General features: G+C 40.0%; 1 protein-coding gene and 2 pseudogenes across 1 annotated transcript; 1 reads left to right on the forward strand and 2 right to left on the reverse strand.

Moving 5' to 3' along the window:
- Positions 1-2,684: 2,684 nt before the first annotated feature.
- Positions 2,685-6,567, reverse strand: LOC148924286 (uncharacterized; annotated as a pseudogene).
- A 243-nt stretch (positions 6,568-6,810) lies between these two features.
- LOC148924287 (uncharacterized) lies at positions 6,811-10,715 on the reverse strand (annotated as a pseudogene).
- Positions 10,716-18,548: 7,833 nt separating this feature from the next.
- RGF6 (root meristem growth factor) lies at positions 18,549-20,129 on the forward strand. The gene is made up of 3 exons (XM_089057899.1): positions 18,549-18,801; positions 18,891-18,942; positions 19,816-20,129. The coding sequence occupies exons 1-3, from the start codon at positions 18,682-18,684 to the stop codon at positions 19,983-19,985; spliced, it is 342 nt and encodes a 113-aa protein (XP_088914025.1). The 5' UTR covers positions 18,549-18,681; the 3' UTR covers positions 19,986-20,129.

A 20,129-nucleotide genomic window follows, 5' to 3' on the forward strand; every position in this document is an offset into this window, starting at 1 on the left:
CCTCTTGCAGGGGGTATGAGCAGAAGCGGCAGGTGGTGGTGGAGCTGGTGCTTTTCCCGGGGCTGGTTCTGGAACAGCAGATGGTGCAGGGGCTGGTTGCGGTTGAAGCTGAGCTAGTTGCCCCACAATTAGCATGAGTCTCTCAAGGTCAGCCTTGAGATCCTTTTGGCCTTGAGCTTGAGCGGCCCGGGTCTCCCGCAGCTCTCTTGTAACTTCCTCATGGGCAATTTGTACAACTGTCAATTTATTCTCCAGCTTCTTGAGCCGTTTGTCGGCTGCTTTGTTGTCCTTAGATGATCGAACCTGTCCACCTCCTACACATCTACGAGAAATCATCATATTGGGGGATTCGCCCACAGTGTAGAACCGAGGGCCATCCCCAAGGATGTGAATCAAACCCGCATCCCTTAAAAATTCCAAATTGAATTTCTTTGGTAGAGGAATTTGGGGATTGGCTGCCATGGGGGATGGGAACTCACCAAAATCAAAATTATCATGAATGAATTTTTCAAGGAAATGACACAAAGTGAAGTGCCGAGAGGGACGCCGGCTGACTGCATTGATTTGATAAGCTATCCAAAAGCCTAGATGCACACGCACAGCTCTCACTATACACCAAATGAAATAAAGTGTAGCTGCCGGAATCCGAGAATATGCGGTAGACATTCCTATGAGGTTTGTGACTAGGAATGCTTGACACAAACGTAGGACGGGGTCTAGGATGTCTTGCCCAAAGGCGGGTGCATAATGGTAAGTCCCTTTCCTTCTTGTGATCTTCACCCACGCCTCATTTAGGTCAACCTCAATGTCTTTCCCAGGTAGCCCACACTCTAGCCCAGTAGCTTCACCATTTATAATTTCTCTCATAGAATACAAACCTAAACGCACACTCCACTCGTGAAGACTCATGTGATAGTGAGTGTTAAAAAGCCTAAAGTGCACGCTAGGTGTGAACAAATCAGTGGTCACCTCAAACCGATAAGTGGTGAAAAACTCATCCACAAGTGCGCTTGGTAAGTTGTGTGACTCCAAAAATAATAACCAAGTAAACCCTCCCATTTTCATATACTCAACAAATTCATCATGCACCTGTAATTCATCAAGGGTTTCGAAATCTACCGTACGGCCAGATTTGTAGAATTTGAGGGTTTTATCCCGCTTGTCGTAGTTGTCCGCCAGCTTGGGATCATCAAAGTCAGTGAGAGATCCCGCATTTTCCATTTTGAACTCCACGAAGAACTTGTCAAAGCGATCTGGTAGGTCGGGGGGTGCAATTTCAGGAGGCCGAAGGTGCTCCTCCTCCTCAGAGCTGGATGAGCTATCAGCGGATGAACTCCCTTCAATGTCACTGTCCGGGGGGGTGCGTATCACTGGTCCGCGTGGTCGGGGCTTTAGTCCTGTCCTTTGGGCAGCCTTCTTCCTTTTTGGTTTAGCAGGTTGCTTTCCTTTTCGTTTCTGCTCTCTTTCGACAGTCTCGTCCCCTAGAAAACCATCCATTTCCTCCAAGGAAGGGTCCCCACCCTCGTGTTGCTTCTCCTGTGCTCCAGCAATTTCATTGGGTGATGGCTGCGATTGATTTTCTTCTTCTTCGGGCTCACTTGCAGTCTGCCCGTCCTCTGGCACTCTATTCATGTCGAGGCTGGCCGGTTGTTTGGAACTCTTGGCTTGGGCTCTTCCTTTCAGCATTTCTGCAGCTTTGGATGTGGATTTGGTCTGCGCCTTAATCTTTCGCAAATCAGCCGCCAAGAGTGCAGCGGCTTTGATGAGGATTTCATCTCTGGAAATAGTAGTCGATTCCGAAGGTGGCGGTGGTGCAGCATCAAGTTTATACTCATTAATCACCTTCATCACAACGTCATCTTCTCCCGGCTCTTGAAGGACAGATTCTGCCGGAATCTCAACCGTGGCTTTTGCCTGAGTGGCAGTGGTGGTCTCAGCCCTCCTTGCTGTGGCGGTGCGCCGCGTGATGGGTGCTTCCTCCGGCAATTTGGGTTTGAGGTTGGGCTTCACCAGAGGTTTCTTGGGTGCCTTCTTCGCCGGTTCATCAGAGGGAGACGGGCTGTCCGGCGGTGGTGCATCTGTTCTACGAGCAGCTTCTTCCTCCGGCGTCCTCTTGAATCGCCGGGGCGGCATGGTGAACGACGGTCAGCAGTGTCGTGGCGGGAATTTGAAGAGACACTCTGAAATTTTTGAAAAGGAAGAGGAATTACCGTGAGAGAAAAAAAGGATGAAGGGGCGGTGAAAAGTGGGAGAGAAATTAGGGATTAGAGAAATTTTGGAAAATGTGAAGACTAAAACCCAATATTTAAGTATAAATCCCTTCAATCCTATACTTCCCCAAAATTCACGCTTTTGATAAAGAAAAAAAACTTAGAAGTAGGAAATGGGCCATACTTAAATCACACAAAACAAATGGGCCGTCTCTTTTTATTTCAAAGTGATTCAAATGGGCCCTTTCCTAACTTAAATTTGAGCACAGCCCCTAACATTTATATTAGTACAGCACGTAAAAAAAAAAAAAAACTCACACATAAGCCTACTACAAATATTTCAACAGTGAAGATAATCAATTTTTTTTTTCTTTTCATAATAAAAATTTTTCTTTTGTTTTTTTGTTTTTTTTTTCTCAACAAAAAACTTAAAAAAAAGTAAAAACAAATATTTACATGAAAAGTTTTATCACCCTAATTCGAAATCCGAGGCATATACAGTGGAATTTCTTCCACCGTATATGCTTCCGAAGGCTTCAAAAAGATTTTTAATCTATGACCATTCACAACAAAGGGTAGAGAATTAGAGTCAACTCCCTGAATTTCGATGGCTCCATTTGGATGAATTGCTCGGATGATGTAAGGACCGGTCCACTTGGATTTTAATTTTCCCGGCATGATTTTGAGCCTTGATTGGAATAGGAGAACTTTTTGCCCAACTCCAAACGACTTTCCCCTCAAATTTTTGTCATGCCATAGCTTGGTCTTTTCTTTGTACCACATCGCGGCATCATATGCTTCAAGGCGAAATTCCTCAAGCTCTTGGAGTTGGAGCTTCCTCTCCTCCTCAGACTTTCCCGGTTCCATACTCATCTTTTGAATGGCCCAATAAGCGCGATGCTCAATATCAACGGGAAGGTGGCACATTTTGCCAAAAATGAGGCGATACGGCGACATCTCAATTGGCGTCTTGTATGCCGTGCGGTAAGCCCATAGTGCATCATCTAGTCTCGCACTCCAATCCTTCCTTGAAGGATTTACCGTCCTCTCTAACACATGCTTGATCTCCCGATTGGAGATCTCGGCTTGCCCGTTGGATTGTGGATGATACGGGGTGGATAAGCGATGATGCACACCATATTTCTTCATCAAAGCATCAATTGTGCGATTGCAAAAATGTGTACCTTGATCGCTTATGACGGCCTTTGGTACCCCATAACGGCTAAAAATGGTAGACTTGAGGAAAGAAGCTACCTCTCGTGAGTCATTAGTCCTTGTAGCCTTTGCTTCAACCCACTTGGAGACGTAATCGACGGCCACCAAGATATATGAATTCCCGAATGAGCTCGGAAAAAGGCCCCATGAAATCCATCCCCCACACATCAAAAATCTCACAAACAATAATGGGGTTTTGGGGCATCTCATCTCTAGCCGAAAGTCCTCCCATAAATTGGCAACGAGGGCATCTTTTGCAAAATTCATAAGCATCACGATGGAGCGTCGGCCAAAAGAATCCACTATCCAACACCTTCCTCGTTGTCCTCTTTGGTCCAAAGTGTCCCCCGCATGCTAATGAATGACAATGCAGTAGGATATCTTCTTGATCGGGCTCGGGGATGCACCGTCGAATCACTTGGTCGGCTCCCACTCGCCAAAGGTATGGATCATCCCAAAAGTAGTATTTGCTTTCGCTACGGATCTTCATTCTTTGAGCTTTGGTGATGATCAGTGAAGAAGGCAGATCTCCAGTGGTAAGATAATTCACGATGTCAGCGAACCAAGGCTCTTTGTTCTCTGCTGGTTTTCCCACTGGTGCATCCAGACTGCCCAGTTTAACGAACTGGGTAGTGTACAGGTGTTCCTCCGGAAATGCATCGTCGACCGGATCATGAATTCCATCTTTCACTATTCGACTCAAATGATCAGCCACTTTGTTTTCAGCCCCTTTTTTGTCTCTTACCTCCCAATCAAACTCTTGAAGTAGTAACACCCATCGAATCAACCGCGGTTTGGCTTCCTTTTTTGACAAAAGATATTTGAGAGCGGCGTGATCGGTGTATACAATGATCTTTGACCCAAGGAGGTATGGTCTAAATTTCTCAAACGCATAGACCACTGCCAAGAGCTCTTTCTCGGTGGTATCATAATTACCTTGAGCTTGATTCAAGGTTTTTGAAGCATAGTATATCACGTGACTTTCCTTCCCTACACGTTGGCCGAGCACGGCACCAATGGCTTGATCACTTGCATCACACATGATCTCAAAAGGGATGCTCCAATCCGGGCCTCTAATCACGGGTGCCGAGACTAACATGTCTTTTAAAGCTTGAAATGCCCACTTACATTCATCATCAAACTCGAATTCCACATCATTTTGTAGGAGGCGTGTCAATGGTCGAGCTATCTTAGCAAAATCCTTAATAAATCTCCTATAAAATCCGGCATGACCAAGGAAGCCGCGTATCTGCTTTTGATTTGTGGGATACGGTTGTTGGGCAATGACATCCACCTTCGTTTTGTCGACTTCAATTCCTCTTCCAGATACAACATGGCCGAGAACTATCCCCTCTTCTACCATGAAATAGCACTTTTCAAAATTCAACACAAGGCTCTTCTTTTCACATCGTGCAAGTACCAAGCTGAGGTTGCTCAAACATTTCTCAAAGGAGTCCCCATATACGGTGAAGTCATCCATAAAAATCTCAATGCACTCCTCAATAAGGTCGGAGAATATGCTCATCATGCTCCTTTGAAAGGTTCAGGGTGCATTGCATAATCCGAATGGCATGCGCCGATATGCATAAGTGCCAAAGGGACAAGTGAAGGTCGTCTTCTCTTGATGATCGGGGTTGACAAATATTTGAAAATAGCCGCTGTACCCATCAAGGAAGGAAAAGTACTTTTTGCCGGCCAATCTCTCGAGCATTTGGTCGATGAAAGGAAGTGGGAAATGATCCTTTCGTGTGGCTTCATTTAATCTCCGATAGTCAATACACATGCGCCACCCCGTCACCAACCTTGTGGGGACCAACTTATTATTTGCATTCTCCACAACTTGAATTCCGGACTTCTTCGGCACCATGTGGATGGGGCTGACCCACTTGCTATCGGGAATAGGATAAATGATCCCTATTGACAATAGCTTGAGAACTTCCTTCAATACAACTTCCCTCATATTCGGGTTCAACTTTCTTTGCGGGTCACGGTGTGGCTTGTTATTTTCCTCCAAATTGATGTAGTGCATACAAACGTCGGGACTAATACCCGTGATATCAGCCAATGTCCACCCAATTGCTTTCTTGTGCCCCTTCAACAACTTGATCAACTTCTGTTCTTGGCCCTTCTCCAATCCACTGTTGATTATAACGGGAAGAGTATCAGTTTCCCCCAGGTATACATACTTGAGGTTGGCGGGCAGCGGCTTCAATTCCAATTTCGGTGGTCGAACTTCCGATGGCACCAATTCCTCCTCTGCCCTCAGACTAGGCAGGTTGCTCTGACTGGGCAGTTCGTCTAGACTGGGCAAGTTGCTGGCAGACTTTGCATGCTCCAATTTGTTGCACCACTTCATGATGGCTGCCTCTATCTCCTCATCAGTCAATCCTTGTGAGCTAAATAACTCACTCATACCGTTTGCCTCCAACTCGACTTGCTCTTCAATGGTAGATATAGGGTACCTATCCTGCAAAAACTCGGCCTCAAGGTAATCTTGGACCATCGGGTCAATAATATCAAGAGAATTTGCATTCTCAACATCCAAGGGTCTCTTCCTAGCATCATCAATACCAAATGTATATTTTTCACCATGATAGTCCAAACAAATAGTACCCTCAAACACATTGATCATGCTCTTAGCGGTTCGCAAAAATGGTCTTCCTAACAACACACCATTAGATTCCCTAGACATCATATCATTCATTCTAATCACATAAAAGTCTGCGGGATATTGAAATTCATGCACTTTCACAATAACATTTTCAAGCACACCCTCGGGACATATGCAAGACCTATCGGCTAGTTGAATCACAACCTTTGTCTCGGACATTTCAACTCCAACCAAGCGATTATAAATAGCCAAAGGCATAACATTTATAGAAGCACCAAGGTCACACATTGCATGTGGGATATGACCATCACCAATAGTAATCGAAAGTGAAAACATACCCGGGTCCTTGCATTTTGATGGAAGATGATTTTGGATGACGGCGGACACGTTCTCACCTACCACGATCTTCCCATCCGCCTTTGATTTCCCGTAAATGCAGTCCTTGATGAATTTGCTGACTGAGGGAAGTTTCAATGCCTCCATGAATGGTATGCTGACCTCCAACTTGCTGAAAATAGCCATGAAATCCATCGGGTCCTCCTTCCTTGCCTTTTGTGCAAATCGCCCCGGAAAAGGAGGTTTGGCCTTAGCAATTGGTTGGAGCACCTCTTTCTCTACACCACTAAAATCAGCCTCTGGTCTCAAAGGTATGGGTGTAGGCCCATCAGGTGGAATGATGATGTTTACTTCGATCTCTTCATCGCTATCCTCTACCTGTTCAAACTGGGCAGTTTCCTGACTTGGGCAGTGTGCAGTGCTGGGCAACCTGGCCCCCTATTCCGATGTTTCCCCTGGTCCGTTGTTTGAGTTATTGTTGAATGAAGCTTTCAACTCTTTCCCGGACCTAAGGGTAATCTGATTGAGGGTCTCCTTCCTCGCTGGTTGCACTTGAGCCGGAATTCCTCCACCATTCCCACGTATCTCATTGATGGAAGTCGCCAATTGTGTCATTTGGCGTGCAAGATGATCAAGACTAATCTTTTGCTCCCGTTGTGCATCTTGTAGCTTGTGAACCACATCATTGTTGGCTTGCAAGTTGTTTTGCATGAATTGTTGGGACGAGATCAAGTCTCCCATCGTTTCTTCCAAGGATTTAGGTGGCTTTGGAGCATGATTCGGTTGATTTTGGCCTTGGTTTTGCTGCTGAAAACCAGGTGGAGGTCCTCTTTGATGGGGCGGCCTATAAGCATGATTTCCTCCTTGATTTGGTCCTTGTGGAGCTTGGTAATGTGCTTGTGGTGGTGGCCCTTGATTTTGTTGGTTCGGGTCAGTCCATTTAAAATTGGGATGCTCACGCCATCCGGGATTATATGTAGGTGCATATGGATCTCTCTTTTGGCCTCGATGTTGCCAATCCCCTGCGGCATTCACTTGGGCCATAGGCTGCCCTTCCTCGACTCTACAATAGGGTGTGGTATGATCCCCTTTTCCACACACTCCACAAACAATCTCGGGCTTGGTGCTTGCCCAACCATTTCCACTACCGTTGTGAGAAGCTTCTCCAACTTTCCTATCTTGGCATCAAGCTTGACCTCAAAGTCAGCAGTGTTAGCACTCACAAATGCTCCTCTTCTCATTGTTCTCATTTGTGGATCCTCATATTCTCGTGTCGCATCCACAAGATGTTGAATGAGATTCCTCGCCTCACTAACTCTTTGCATCGTGAAACCCCCTCCACTTGATGAATTCACAAGATGCTTGTTCTCAAAGGTCATTCCTTGGTAGAAGTATTGCAGCAAATCTCCTTCCGAGAACTTGTGATTGGGGCAAGACTCAACCAATCTCTTGAAACGGCTCCAATATGCACTCAATGATTCATCATATTCTTGTCGTACACTTGTGATTTCCATCTTGATGGCATTGGTCTTTGTGGAAGGGAAGAAGTGTTCCAAGAATGTCTTCTTCATGTCGGCCCATGAGGTGATAGAATCAGGTGGTAATCCTCCAAACCAAGCATTCGCCTCTCCCGATAATGTAAAGGGGAGGGCAAATAATCGAAATATATCCTCTGAAACTCCTTGCGGCCTCTTTTGAATGCTACATAAGCGAGTGAACTCACTCAAGAAGTTGTAGGGGTCCTCCCCGGCTTTCCCGTAAAACTTCGGCAACACGTTGAGCAATGGAATCTTAATCTCAATGTTTGGAGTTCCATCGGGCAACTTGATCGGGCTGTTTGGATCATCGGCTACATGACTAGTAAGGTCACATATCCTTGGATCTGGATCTATCATCTCCATACTGTCCACTGATGGTGTAGCACTCTCAGTGTCTGTGCCCAACTCGGTTTCTGCGTCGGTATCTTCCGAACCCTCTGACTCGACAAACTGGACAGTCTGCTGAACTGGGTAAGTCGATGAACTGCTCGGGCTAGAGAACTCAGTTTCAGCTTGTTTTCTCAAACGTGCTTCCTTGCGCAGCCTCTTCGCCGTCTTCTCGATCTCAATATCGAACAGCAGCCTTGGGGAAGAGGACCTGCTCATAAACTAAAAATAAAAAAAAGAAAAAAAACAACAACAAAAAAAACAAGTCAAAAACTATATACAATAAGTGTAGAAAAACATAACAAGACAACAACACCGTTCTCCGGCAACGGCGCCATTTGAAAGGAAGGAATTTTGCACGCGTGTCGTAGGCGCGTGTTCTTCCTGTTCAACAATACTTATACGTTCCCACTTCCCATAATACTATTAATTAGTATGTGGTAAGTCGGATGTCGATCCCACGAGGAACGGTCGTATCCGTTATGTAATTCAACACTTAAGAGTTTGGCGATGCCGCCACGCTTTAATTTAAAGAAGGAGGAAACCAAACTACAGAAATTAAACCATACTTACGAACATAGTGGGAACTAAAGTTTAAATAAAGTAACAATGCAAGCAAATTATGAATTTGAGACAAAACAAATAAACTGATACTTAAACTGGGCAAGTAAGTAAACTGGGCAGTTTAGCAGCAAAATCAGAACAGTGGCGAGAAAAATAACAACACTTTGTAAAATAAAATTTTCGGGAATAAAGGGAAAAAGGGGAAAGGAACCAGCTTTTGCCACAAAAAATACTAAGTAAAATAAGCAAAAAGAACTAAGTAGAAGGCTGCTAACTAAATTCTAAATGTTCACACCTAAATGAAAGCTAGAGAAGCAAATTTACTAGGAAAGAGACACTTAAAAGGTGGGATCTAAAAGCCTACTTATCTAGCTATTTTGGAGACTTCCTAAGGTGACTAAGCTGACATGAAAAGCATGAGAGAGAGAGTTTAAAACTGATTTTGGAGGCTCCATGTCAAAGAGTGAAAAGGGATTGTACTTGCTGCTTGCTATGGGCTATTATCCAGTGGTCAAAAGTAGTAGACAACTAAACTAAACAAAGGATAAAAGGATTAGCAATTTGAAATCAGATTTTTGGGTTCCTAAATACACTAAGGCACGAAAACTATGAGAAAAGAGAAACTAAAAGACTTCTACACACTTAACTATGCTAAAGAAACATAAGATCAACAAGTTAACTACCTAATTATGCCTTGAAAACACCAAATAAAAAGCTGAATATTAGCAACTTGGAGAAGATGAACAAGCTTAAGAACATTCAACAATGGAGGATAGAAATAACTAAAGAAACTGCAGCAACTAAAACACATTAGCTAGCATACAAGAACAAAGCTACTAAGCAAGGGAAAATCACCAACAATTGCAACTTAAATTCACAAACGTTTTCTCCTCTTTTTTTTTACTGATTTTCGAAATTAAAAGGATGGAAAAGAAGGATTAACTAGCTGACCTAAACACTTAGAAAAGATCAAAGAAATAAGATGCAAAAAGAGAAATTTAAACAAGCTAAGCAAGTAAAACTAAACTAGCAACAACCACTATTTCTTTTTTTCTTTTTCTTCAATCAAAAGCTTCAAGTAGAATCAGCCCCTGCAAGACCCTTTCAAAAGCATAAAAAACTTCAAATAAACAAGAAAAGGAATCAACAAGGACAAAGGCTAGCTAGAGAACGAAAATAGTAGAACCAAGGCAAGATTTTAAGTAAATGCTCAAGAACACCAACAACCAAACATAAATGCTAAACACCTAGAGATTTAAATACACCAAAAGCTCTTTAAGATCAACCCAACAACCTTAACTAGAGAGTTAAGATGCTGGAAAATGAGTACAAACAAGGATCTAGATCATTCAAAGCATTAAAGCACTACATAACTACAAGCTTCACCCCATGGTGAGCAAAAGTGGCAATGGCTGCCTATGGTTCGAAATTTACTTCAAGGTTGAGAGAAAACTAAGCTTAGAGAGAGGAAATAAAACTAACTAAAGCTAGCTAAAAGTGGTGTTCCCAAAAGTTAGGCCAAAAGATAAGTTTTGTTGTTTTTTTTTGTTACACATCTTCCAACCAATCTGATGTGGAAGGCTTCTCCACTCCCAATGATGGTAGTTGGCTTCTTTTGCCTTCAAAAGTGTCTCTTGTGGCCATTGGTAGCACAAAGACTTGTCAATTTAACTTTGAAATGCGACTTTGAAGAGTTGTCAGCATTACTCGGACACTGGCCAATCCTTCAGACTGGGCAATTTGTGTCTTGTGGATTCCTTCCTTCTCCAGATACTCAATTTGTATCCAATTTGCCTCTACTTTTGCATGTAATCCAGAATCCATTCCATTAGCATGCTCGTCGGACCACTCCATTCATTTCCTGCCAAAACATGCATCTTTATATGCAAATTTTCAACAATATAGCATGAAAAGTGACTCCAAAATGGTGACGAATGCTAGCCTATCAGAGGGGTGGAGTCTTGTGGGGAAATTGAAGGAGGGAATATGGCAAATCGGGATGAGAATGAAGGCTATGGTAGATTTGGGATGGGCAATCAACAAGGGAGAGTTGGGCTCTATGGTGATGATAGAGGTGACTATGAATCAAGGTACTATGAAGATGGACTTGATAGGGGAAGTCGTGGGGAACGAGTTCCAAAGTCTCATAGAGAGTGGCATTCTAGGAGGGTGAGAGATCATGTTAGCCATAAGGGGTTTGAGAGGCCAATTGAAGAAGAAGTTTCATATAGAGCTAGATTGAGGCCTACCTACCTACATGGTGGTATTGACACGAACCAAAGAGGTAACTCATCAAGTCATTTGACTACATCCTCTTCTTTCCATTTCTCACATAAGCCTCATGATGTATATGGAAATGTCTCCTCTTCGAATGAGCTTAAACCAAATTAGTAGAGAAAAACAACGAGAGAGAGAGAAAAGGCTTGAGAGTGAAAGTGAGTCTAAAAAGCCAAGAGAGCGTGATAAAAGACAAGAGTGTGTGGTGCAAAAGTCAAGAGAGAGTGGTGGGGGTGAGAGAAAAGAAAAATATCAAATGAGAGAAAAACCACAAGCACGAGTGAGTAAAGGGTGCTTGTTAGATTCTAAGGCCAACCTTGGGTGGGCACCAAATGATCTTTTGCCTCTTGCCCTTGGTGAGGAAAATAAGCTCTTACCCACATACACTTCTTCTATGTCTTTTTGTGTTGATGAATGTGTAGGAAATTTAATTAAAGACATGGAAGTAAAGTATCAAATTGCACATGGCTTGGAAACTATGCCCTCGGAGAAGGACCAAGAGGAACAAGGGCAAGTGGATGAACTCCTTGCCCAAGGTTCAAGTGCACTATCCTTGTCTCCTTGTGATGCTCCCTTGCATATGATTACACTAGAGAAGTCTCTTTGTGTTGATAGATTTGTTATTGATGACTTGTGTAAAGAGTGGTCTCATGAGCTTGAATCTTTGAATGTTAAATCTACCTTTGCACCATATATTGATCCTTTCTTGATAAGCCCAAGCATTGAGAGACATGGCATTTCTCTTATGGATTCTACCTTGAATGTTGGAGTGACTTCCTTTTATGCTAAGATGCCTAAGCTTTCATTTGTTGGTAATTTTGAGCTTCATGAGTGTGCGGCTGAGAATAGTAGGACCAAGAGGAGTGACATGGATAGTGACTTTAGAACTTGGTGTTTGCTATGTTTTCATTTCAAGGTGGTTAAACCCTTCAATGGGATTGGAGTGTTCTATGGCCGTTTTTTGAAGGATTTTTCCACTCATATGTCTCTTGAGGATGATGTTGTGAATATGGGCATAAAATTGCATTGTTCCATAATTGTGGTCTTGTTTTTATATTGTTGGAGGAATTGTGTAAGGCATATTTTGATAAAAATCTTATGATGCGTACTATGACTTTACACAAGTTACTTATGCATGATGTTGTGCTTATTATGATCCATGTGGAGCATAAAGATTTATGGATACATTGTGCATATGCTTTTGACCACTTTTTGAAATTGTTGAAGCAAGTGAGTGAAATCCATTGTGATGAACTTTGTTTGTTGAATGGTAATCCTTCTTGCAAACTTGATGTGTGTTGTGATGAACCACCTCTATATTTTGACCAAGAGTTTGTCAATTTGTGGAAGAGAACTTATTTGAGCAAGAGTGGTGTGTTAATGATTGAAAATGATTGTTCATTGCATGAGCATGAGAATAAAATTTTTATGCTTAGACCTCTCTTGATAACTTTCCATTTTGCACCATATGAGGACCCTTTCTTGTATATGCCTAGTCTTGTTGGGAATGCCAAATCTTTTGTAAAGATGTTCAAGAATTTGGAAATCATTTGTATGAGGATGGTTAAACCAAATAGAAACAAAGTGTTTGGGGCATGTGTGTTTTGGCATGTTGATTGCTTTTATTGCATGTCCATCAAACCATTCAATGGAGTTGGGATATTTTATGGTCTATTTGTGAAGAACTTTATATCTAATGGTTTTGTTTGGGACTACATTGTGAAGGAATGCCTATGTTTATTTGCACTCACATCTTGTACCTATATTGTGAGATTGTTTGAGTTTTGGTATGAAGGGTATCTTGATGAGTTTGTCTTGATTCCTTATGGGTGGGATTTGGACATGAAAGGATTCATTAATTTGTGTTCTCATATTTATTGTGACTTGGCCTTGAGCTTGAGGGAACATGAATTTGGAGGTCCATACAACGTCTTTGGTGTAGTATTGTCTCTTAGAGCCGTTAGTGGTCTTAATCCTTTTCATCATACTTTGATATTTGATTTACTCTTTTTCCATTTCATAGGTGTGCGGAATCCGGATTTGAGGGCAAATCCTTTCCAAGAAGGGGAGAATGATATGACAATGAGTGCTAGACATCAAGTGTTTTCACCTCGACGTGAGCCATGGATTGATTGGGGTCCAAGGAAGAGAGTGAAGACGTACCAATGATTCAATAAAGCTAGAGGGTCTCCCGAGGATGCGAGGAATAGAGAAGGCTTGGATTTGAGGACAAATCCTTTCCAAGAAGGGGAGGATGATACGAACATGGAAGCCGTGCGTCAAGGATTTCAACTACAGCTGGATTCAACTAGAAACCGTCCAATCGAGATGATATTCGAAAGCTATGAAACTACCACCATCGTCTTCGTCTTGGAAACAACTTCTCGTGGGTATCTTGCACATCTCAATCGGAGTCCGAATGAGGGAGTTATGGTGGTTTTACAGAAGTCGCGCAGAACTGGCGAGGGAGTCCAGAGGGAACACCCGGGCGGGTGTTTTTCACCCTGCAATTCACCCGACCGGGTGAATCACCCGAGACTTAGTTTTTGAGGGCCTTTTTCCACATTTTGGGCCCTTATATAAATACCTTTTGGTGTCATTTTTCATTCTAGATTGAGATTAAGATTGTGATTGAAGTTATCTCCCTAGTGAGTTTTTCCTCTTTGAGGAATGTATCCAATTCCTTCCTTGAAGGTTGCTTGTCTCAATTTCATAGATTGATTCAAGTAGAGGTATGCATCAATGGGGTGTATCCATTGAGTAGTGGAGCCAAAGGGTGATAGAGCTATTGAAAGTTGCCTAGGGTTGTTTCCATTCTTTTGGTCAAGGTCCTATGGTCATAACTCTTTCATCTCATCATTATACACATGCTTTCCATTCCTACTCTTCCATCAATTCTTGTTTAGATTCAATTTTTGTTGGTTGGATCATCTATTATCTTTTGTCTTGTGTTGATAAATTGAAAATAGCATCACAAAAATAGTTAGATCAAGCATCAAAAATTTCCATCGTTTGCCTAGTTAACTGTGGAGATTAACATCATTTCCCTGTTTTGGCATAGTTGGGGAAAACCATACAAAACCTATCAAATTATCAAATCTGACTATATATGGCTATTTTCCCCTTGATCTAAAGTTGTTTGGGAATCTATCCACTAAAATTCATCCAAATTGGGCGCGGGGATCAATACCAAAAAATTGAATCCATGTATTTTACGATCCATTACCCAAGGATTACCCATTTATGATGCTTGATCTAACTATTTTTGTGATACTATTTTCAATTTATCAACACAAGACAAAAGATAATAGATGATCCAACCAACAAAAATTGAATCTAAACAAGAATTGATGGAAGATTAGGAATGGAAAGCATGTGTATAATGATGAGATGAAAGAGTTATGACCATAGGACCTTGACCAAAAGAATGGAAAAAACCCTAGGCAACTTTCAATAGCTCTATTACCCCTTGGCTCCACTACTCAATGGATACACCCCATTGATGCATACCTCTACTTGAATCAATCTATGAAATTGAGACAAGCAACCTTCAAGGAAGGAATTGGATACATTCCTCAAAGAGGAAAAACTCACTAGGGAGATAACTTCAATCACAATCTTAATCTCAATCTAGAATGAAAAATGACACCAAAAGGTATTTATACTAAGGGCCCAAAATGTGGAAAAAGGCCCTCAAAAACTAAGTCTCGGGTGATTCACCCGGTCGGGTGAATTGCAGGTTGAAAAACACCCGCCCGGGTGTTCTCTCTGGACTCCCTCGCCAGTTCTGCGCGACTTCTGTAAAACCACCATAACTCCCTCATTCGGACTCCGATTGAGATGTGCAAGATACCCACGAGAAGCTGTTCCAAGACAAAGACGATGGTGGTAGTTTCATAGCTTTCGAATATCATCTCGATAGGACGGTTTCTGGTTGAATCCAGCTGTAGTTGAAATCCTTGACGCACGGCTTCCATGTTCGTATCATCCTCCCCTTCTTGGAAATGATTTGTCCTCAAATCCAAGCCTTCTCTATTCCTCGCATCCTCGGGAAACCCTCTAGATTTATTGAATCCTTGGCACGTCTTCACTCTCTTCCTTGGACCCCAATCAATCCATGGCTCACGTCGAGGTGAAAACACTTGATATCTAGCACTCATGGTCATATCACTTCATCTCTCTTATTTTATCAAATGTACATTTAATTTTCGTGTCATTTCATATGTATATATTTTTATAGGATGGAGGGATTATATTACTTTAATATATTCACATTTTATATATTTTTGTGTATATATATACATCAAATCAAATAATTACGACTCATCAAATTTCTCAACAGTTCAATTGGTCGTATCATTGATCCAGTGAAAGTGTGAAACAACCGTTTCAACCCATGGTCAAGATTTGAAACAAGAAAACATGTAAATGGTCTTATCGTCCGACACACACGAATACAAGTCACAACAATTACATCTCCTTTTTGGTTTGATATTCACCATTTTTTTGTTTTAGTACAAAGAATTCAATTATTTCTTTCTTCCGTTACAAATAGCCTCGCGCTCACACACAAGATAACTCGAACCACCTACCTATTGGCTAGATAGACAACGTCTTACAACTAATCTGAGCTTTGTTTTCTACCGTAAAATATTCTTAGTTGGGCCGATTTATCCCAATTTCACGCCCATTTATAATCGCATCTAATAATCAAACCCGCAAATTATTACACACACAATAACGAGGTTGATAATAAATATTATAAAGAGAGATATGGATGTGAGCTCGAACATGGCCGATGATAGGGCCATGGGGCAGGCCCGTGTGTAGCGCCAATGTGGTGCAAATGGCGGTCTGGCCATGCGTTGCTGTCTGCTCAACCATCTCTTAGGGGTCCCTATTTCCCATTCCCTTGTGCCCTACCATTATTTAAATTGCAACATCCACATGACATTAAATTTTTTCGGTGTTTGACTTTGCTATGTATGCTTTTGTATTATGAATCATTTAAAAACTTTGGTTCTTTTCGGAAGGCGAGCGCTCAGCATGAAATATTAGTTGAACGAAACCTGAACAACATGTTGAAAAAAGAGTCTTTTAATAATTTAGGTTAGTGGATGCGTGTTCTTTCATCTAGTGCTATGTCACAAGGCTGGTCTGAATATATATGAGTGATAGACAATAATTGAACTATAAGATGATTATGATATAACATGTTGTAAAAGATGTGTAGGAGATCATGTAATTTAACGCGTTAAGGAAATTGAACTACAAGAAGTTATTTTATTGGATGATGATTTTAGTCCCTACAACTTCATACAATTTCAGAAAAAGGAGGCATAAAATTGACGAATGTATTTTTGCTGGGTTGACTAGAAATAGAGCTGTCGATGAATATGTGGTTGCCGGAATTTTATAAATGATTTATTTGGGTTTTAATCAATGCGAAACTCAATTTTAATATAAAAGCGCATAAATAAGCATACGTAGGTCATTTTTAGGTCATTGTTAGTTTATCTGTAGTTCATTATAGTAAGAATGACCTAAAATGATCTTAACATGACATCATACCCGAATTTTATAATATGACCTAATACAACTGAATAATGACCCTCCATGTTTTTGGTGCATTATTGATCATTAGATTGACAAATCTCATGGTTAGAATTTAGTTTGGATTTTATATTAAGATGCATTGTTGTATTGAACATTTTCGTGATTTATTGACTTTTAGGAGGGTGATCAAATAGAATTTTTCCATTTAAGAATTACGAATTACTATCTCGATCGCTCACAGGTAGTTCCTCCACATCCTATAAAATAATAGATTTTGGGATTACACGAGTTTTGATGTATACTATCGGTAACGTAAGAAAGAAATAGAAAGAAAATATAATTTGAGTATTATTGGATAATGAGATAAATTTTTAATTTACACAAAAATTGAAAGTACCAATTCTTTTGAGACGATAAAATGATAAAAATAATTTATTTTTATGGATTGATAGAGTATGTGATCAGTATTCAAAAATAAATATTGTTGTAAATTTGTAATAACATATAGAATGAATATAGTGTTACAAAGTTGGGGGAGAAGATGTACAAAAGGATATAGTAGGGAGCTATATCATTTGCAGTGATAAAATCTGTAAGTAGGGGATAACATGCCATGTTTCTCCATTAAATGAGGAACAAATTCATTTAACTTCTTCCATACATCAATCGCTATATACAGGGGCGGAACTAGAAATTTGTAGGAACGGGGGCAAATTTATCTATGAAGAAAATTTAATAACTTAAGAAGGGATATTTATTGAAAAATTAAATTAAAAAAAATAAATTATATGAAAAGCAATATTTATGCAGAGGAGAAAATATGAGTTGGGGGCAAATGCCCCTTATAAGATATGAATAGATCCACCCCTGGCTATATATGTATTGGTATATTCTGGACGAATCTTGCAATCTAGTTAGAACCACACTAGTCAATCTCATAATATAAAGTTAAAAGTTTTAGATCGACAATGCACATCTGAATTTTGTTTTTGAGTTACTCTCCAAAATACCTTACGGAAATAGAGTTAGGGTAGCTTTTAAATTCTACTTGCACTTTTATATTCTACTTGCACTTCTACATGCCCAAATCAAACCATATGATAACACTGATCTCACGATCTATCGGAAATGGTACCCACTACTAAAAGGTGACAAGTTTTATACATTGTCAAGAAAATTTTTATTAATACCCGTTACTGAATTTAGATCACAAGCCAACTAACCCATCCTACCGACTAAACCAATGGTGCAACAATAATTTTTTCCGTTATTCACATAGGAAAAAGCATATGTATGCACCCTACGTCCCCAAAGAATACGAACATTTGGTTCGACATGGGTTTTAATTCATAATTATAAAAGAGATATAATTTTTTTTTAAGTATTGTTAGTAGAGAATGAGTCACACCTCTCTCTGGGAGTGGATCTCCTAATCCATTTTCCTACTCGATTCCTAATCCACACTCACAACTTAATAAAATAATCCCACTATCACTTAACCATCACTTACACATATAAGATTATTTTATTAAGTTGTGAGAGGTATATTAGAAATGGTGTAGGAAAAATGGATTAGAAGATCCACTCCGCTTCTCTAGAGAGAAATTAATTTTTAAAATTAAAAAATTCACACTTTTCAAGACAGACTAAGAATGAAATTGTTCGTACTTTTCATGGATATAAATTGATTCCACATCGATTTGACTGAAAAGAAATTGTAGGAATTTACATGTGGGCCCCGATGATATCTTCAATTTTGTATTGAATGTTGAGCACATCATGTTCTCTTCAAACCAAAATCCATCTCATACATTTAATGCTTCGTTTTCCCTTTGACAATATTTATATGCATAGCCATCTTACTTACCCAAATCAACAATTCCTCTCTGCCATGCCGTCACCAAAATTTGATCTTAAACATTAGCATCCCTAGTTTTCAAATAATCTGTATTAATTATTATTATACATTATATTGGAGTCTATTGTTATGGCTGTACTACTAGCTTATTATCTTGTTTTCTATCTTAATTTGCATGCATGCACTGCTAAACTTGTTATGGTTTCGGATAAAAAATCTTTAGCTGGTCAACTTCCATTTCGAAGCAAGGTCAAATTACTTTTACATATATTCAATTCTACTTTGATGATTAATTCACACAAAAATCAGGTTTTGATTGACAAGGAAAAATTGTGCAGGATGCAGAAACGTCAAAGTTTTTCTCGGACCAACAAGATCAAAACACTAAAGGTTTGTAAGAGATTTAATTTTCAATTCTTGTCAACCAGTTTCCCTATTTCCTAGAAAGTATAGAGTAAAATTTTGTTATTATTCCATCATGATTTCATATTATTGTTATGGAAGTCTTTCAGAAATCTATACTCCCTGTAGAATTTAGGTGCGTGTACAATGTTATTTTTTTCTTTTTGAATTTCGAAAATAGGATGGAACTGAGATCCGATCTCATAGTGTATATATAGTACTCCCTTTGTCCCATTGGAAATGAAACATTTTCCTTATTGGTTTGTCCCATTAAAAATGAAACGTTTCTAAAAATGGAAACAATACTCTCTCTACTTTTTCTTCTCTCTTACTTTACTCTCTCTTTATTAACTTACAAAACAACACTACATAAAATCTTGTGCCGAAAAACAAATGTTGCATATTTAATGGGACGGGGGGGAGTATATCATAGATAGGCCAAACTAGTATGATAAAAAACTTGTGTAGAATGACCAAACTGGAAAGGTAATAGTAAGAGAAATTCTAATTTCTTGATTACAAAAATAAAATTTATAATGAAAGTTTGGTACTTCGAAACAATGAAACTCACTATTTATATGTGGTTAGGAAACCATAGGAATGTAAAAGGAAATAAAACCCCAATTAGGAAATCAAAACTAAAACTTCCGTGTAAATTTCAAGTCATTTCGCCAGTTAATATATTCGGACTGCATCATAGTACTGTCAAGTGATTGAAGAGCGGGGACAAGTGATGTGGAATAACTACAAATAATTAATTACTACTACCATCTTGTAAAATCAAGTTACTGTTGTATCAGATATTCTCAATTTAGTAATTTTCATTTATTACAATTATTGATACTATAACTATGCATGCAGGAAAAAATACAAAAGGTTCTGAGTCATGGAAGAGAGCGAAGGTAGAGTCGTCGGTGTTCAACTCTGAGGAAAATGAGAGCACTAAGGATAAAGGCAGGGTGGAGGACATCGTAGTAATGGATTATGCCCAACCCCATCGCAAACCACCTATTCATAACAAGGGAACCTAATATGGTGCTCATTTACATGTTGTATGTATTAGTATCTTCAATGATTTATACCAAATTCAAACTCGTTTTAACGTAAATATCACATCAGATAGTCATTTTACTTAAGTTATTTAAAATAAACAGAAACTTAAATCATATTTTCTA

Source organism: Salvia hispanica, chromosome 5, assembly GCF_029641045.1.
Source record: "Salvia hispanica isolate PSC_SH4W2 chromosome 5, Shi_PSC_v1, whole genome shotgun sequence".
In the NCBI taxonomy this organism is placed as follows: domain Eukaryota; kingdom Viridiplantae; phylum Streptophyta; class Magnoliopsida; order Lamiales; family Lamiaceae; genus Salvia; species Salvia hispanica.

What these genes read in the sequence shown, in the direction of transcription:
- RGF6 (XM_089057899.1), top strand. Translation starts at nt 18,682, where the DNA reads ATGGCTGTACTACTAGCTTATTATCTTGTTTTCTATCTTAATTTGCAT. An exon ending in AACTTCCATTTCGAAGCAAG is followed by an intron (nt 18,802 to 18,890) that starts GTCAAATTACTT and finishes AAAATTGTGCAG; the next exon opens with GATGCAGAAACGTCAAAGTT. An exon ending in ACAAGATCAAAACACTAAAG is followed by an intron (nt 18,943 to 19,815) that starts GTTTGTAAGAGA and finishes CTATGCATGCAG; the next exon opens with GAAAAAATACAAAAGGTTCT.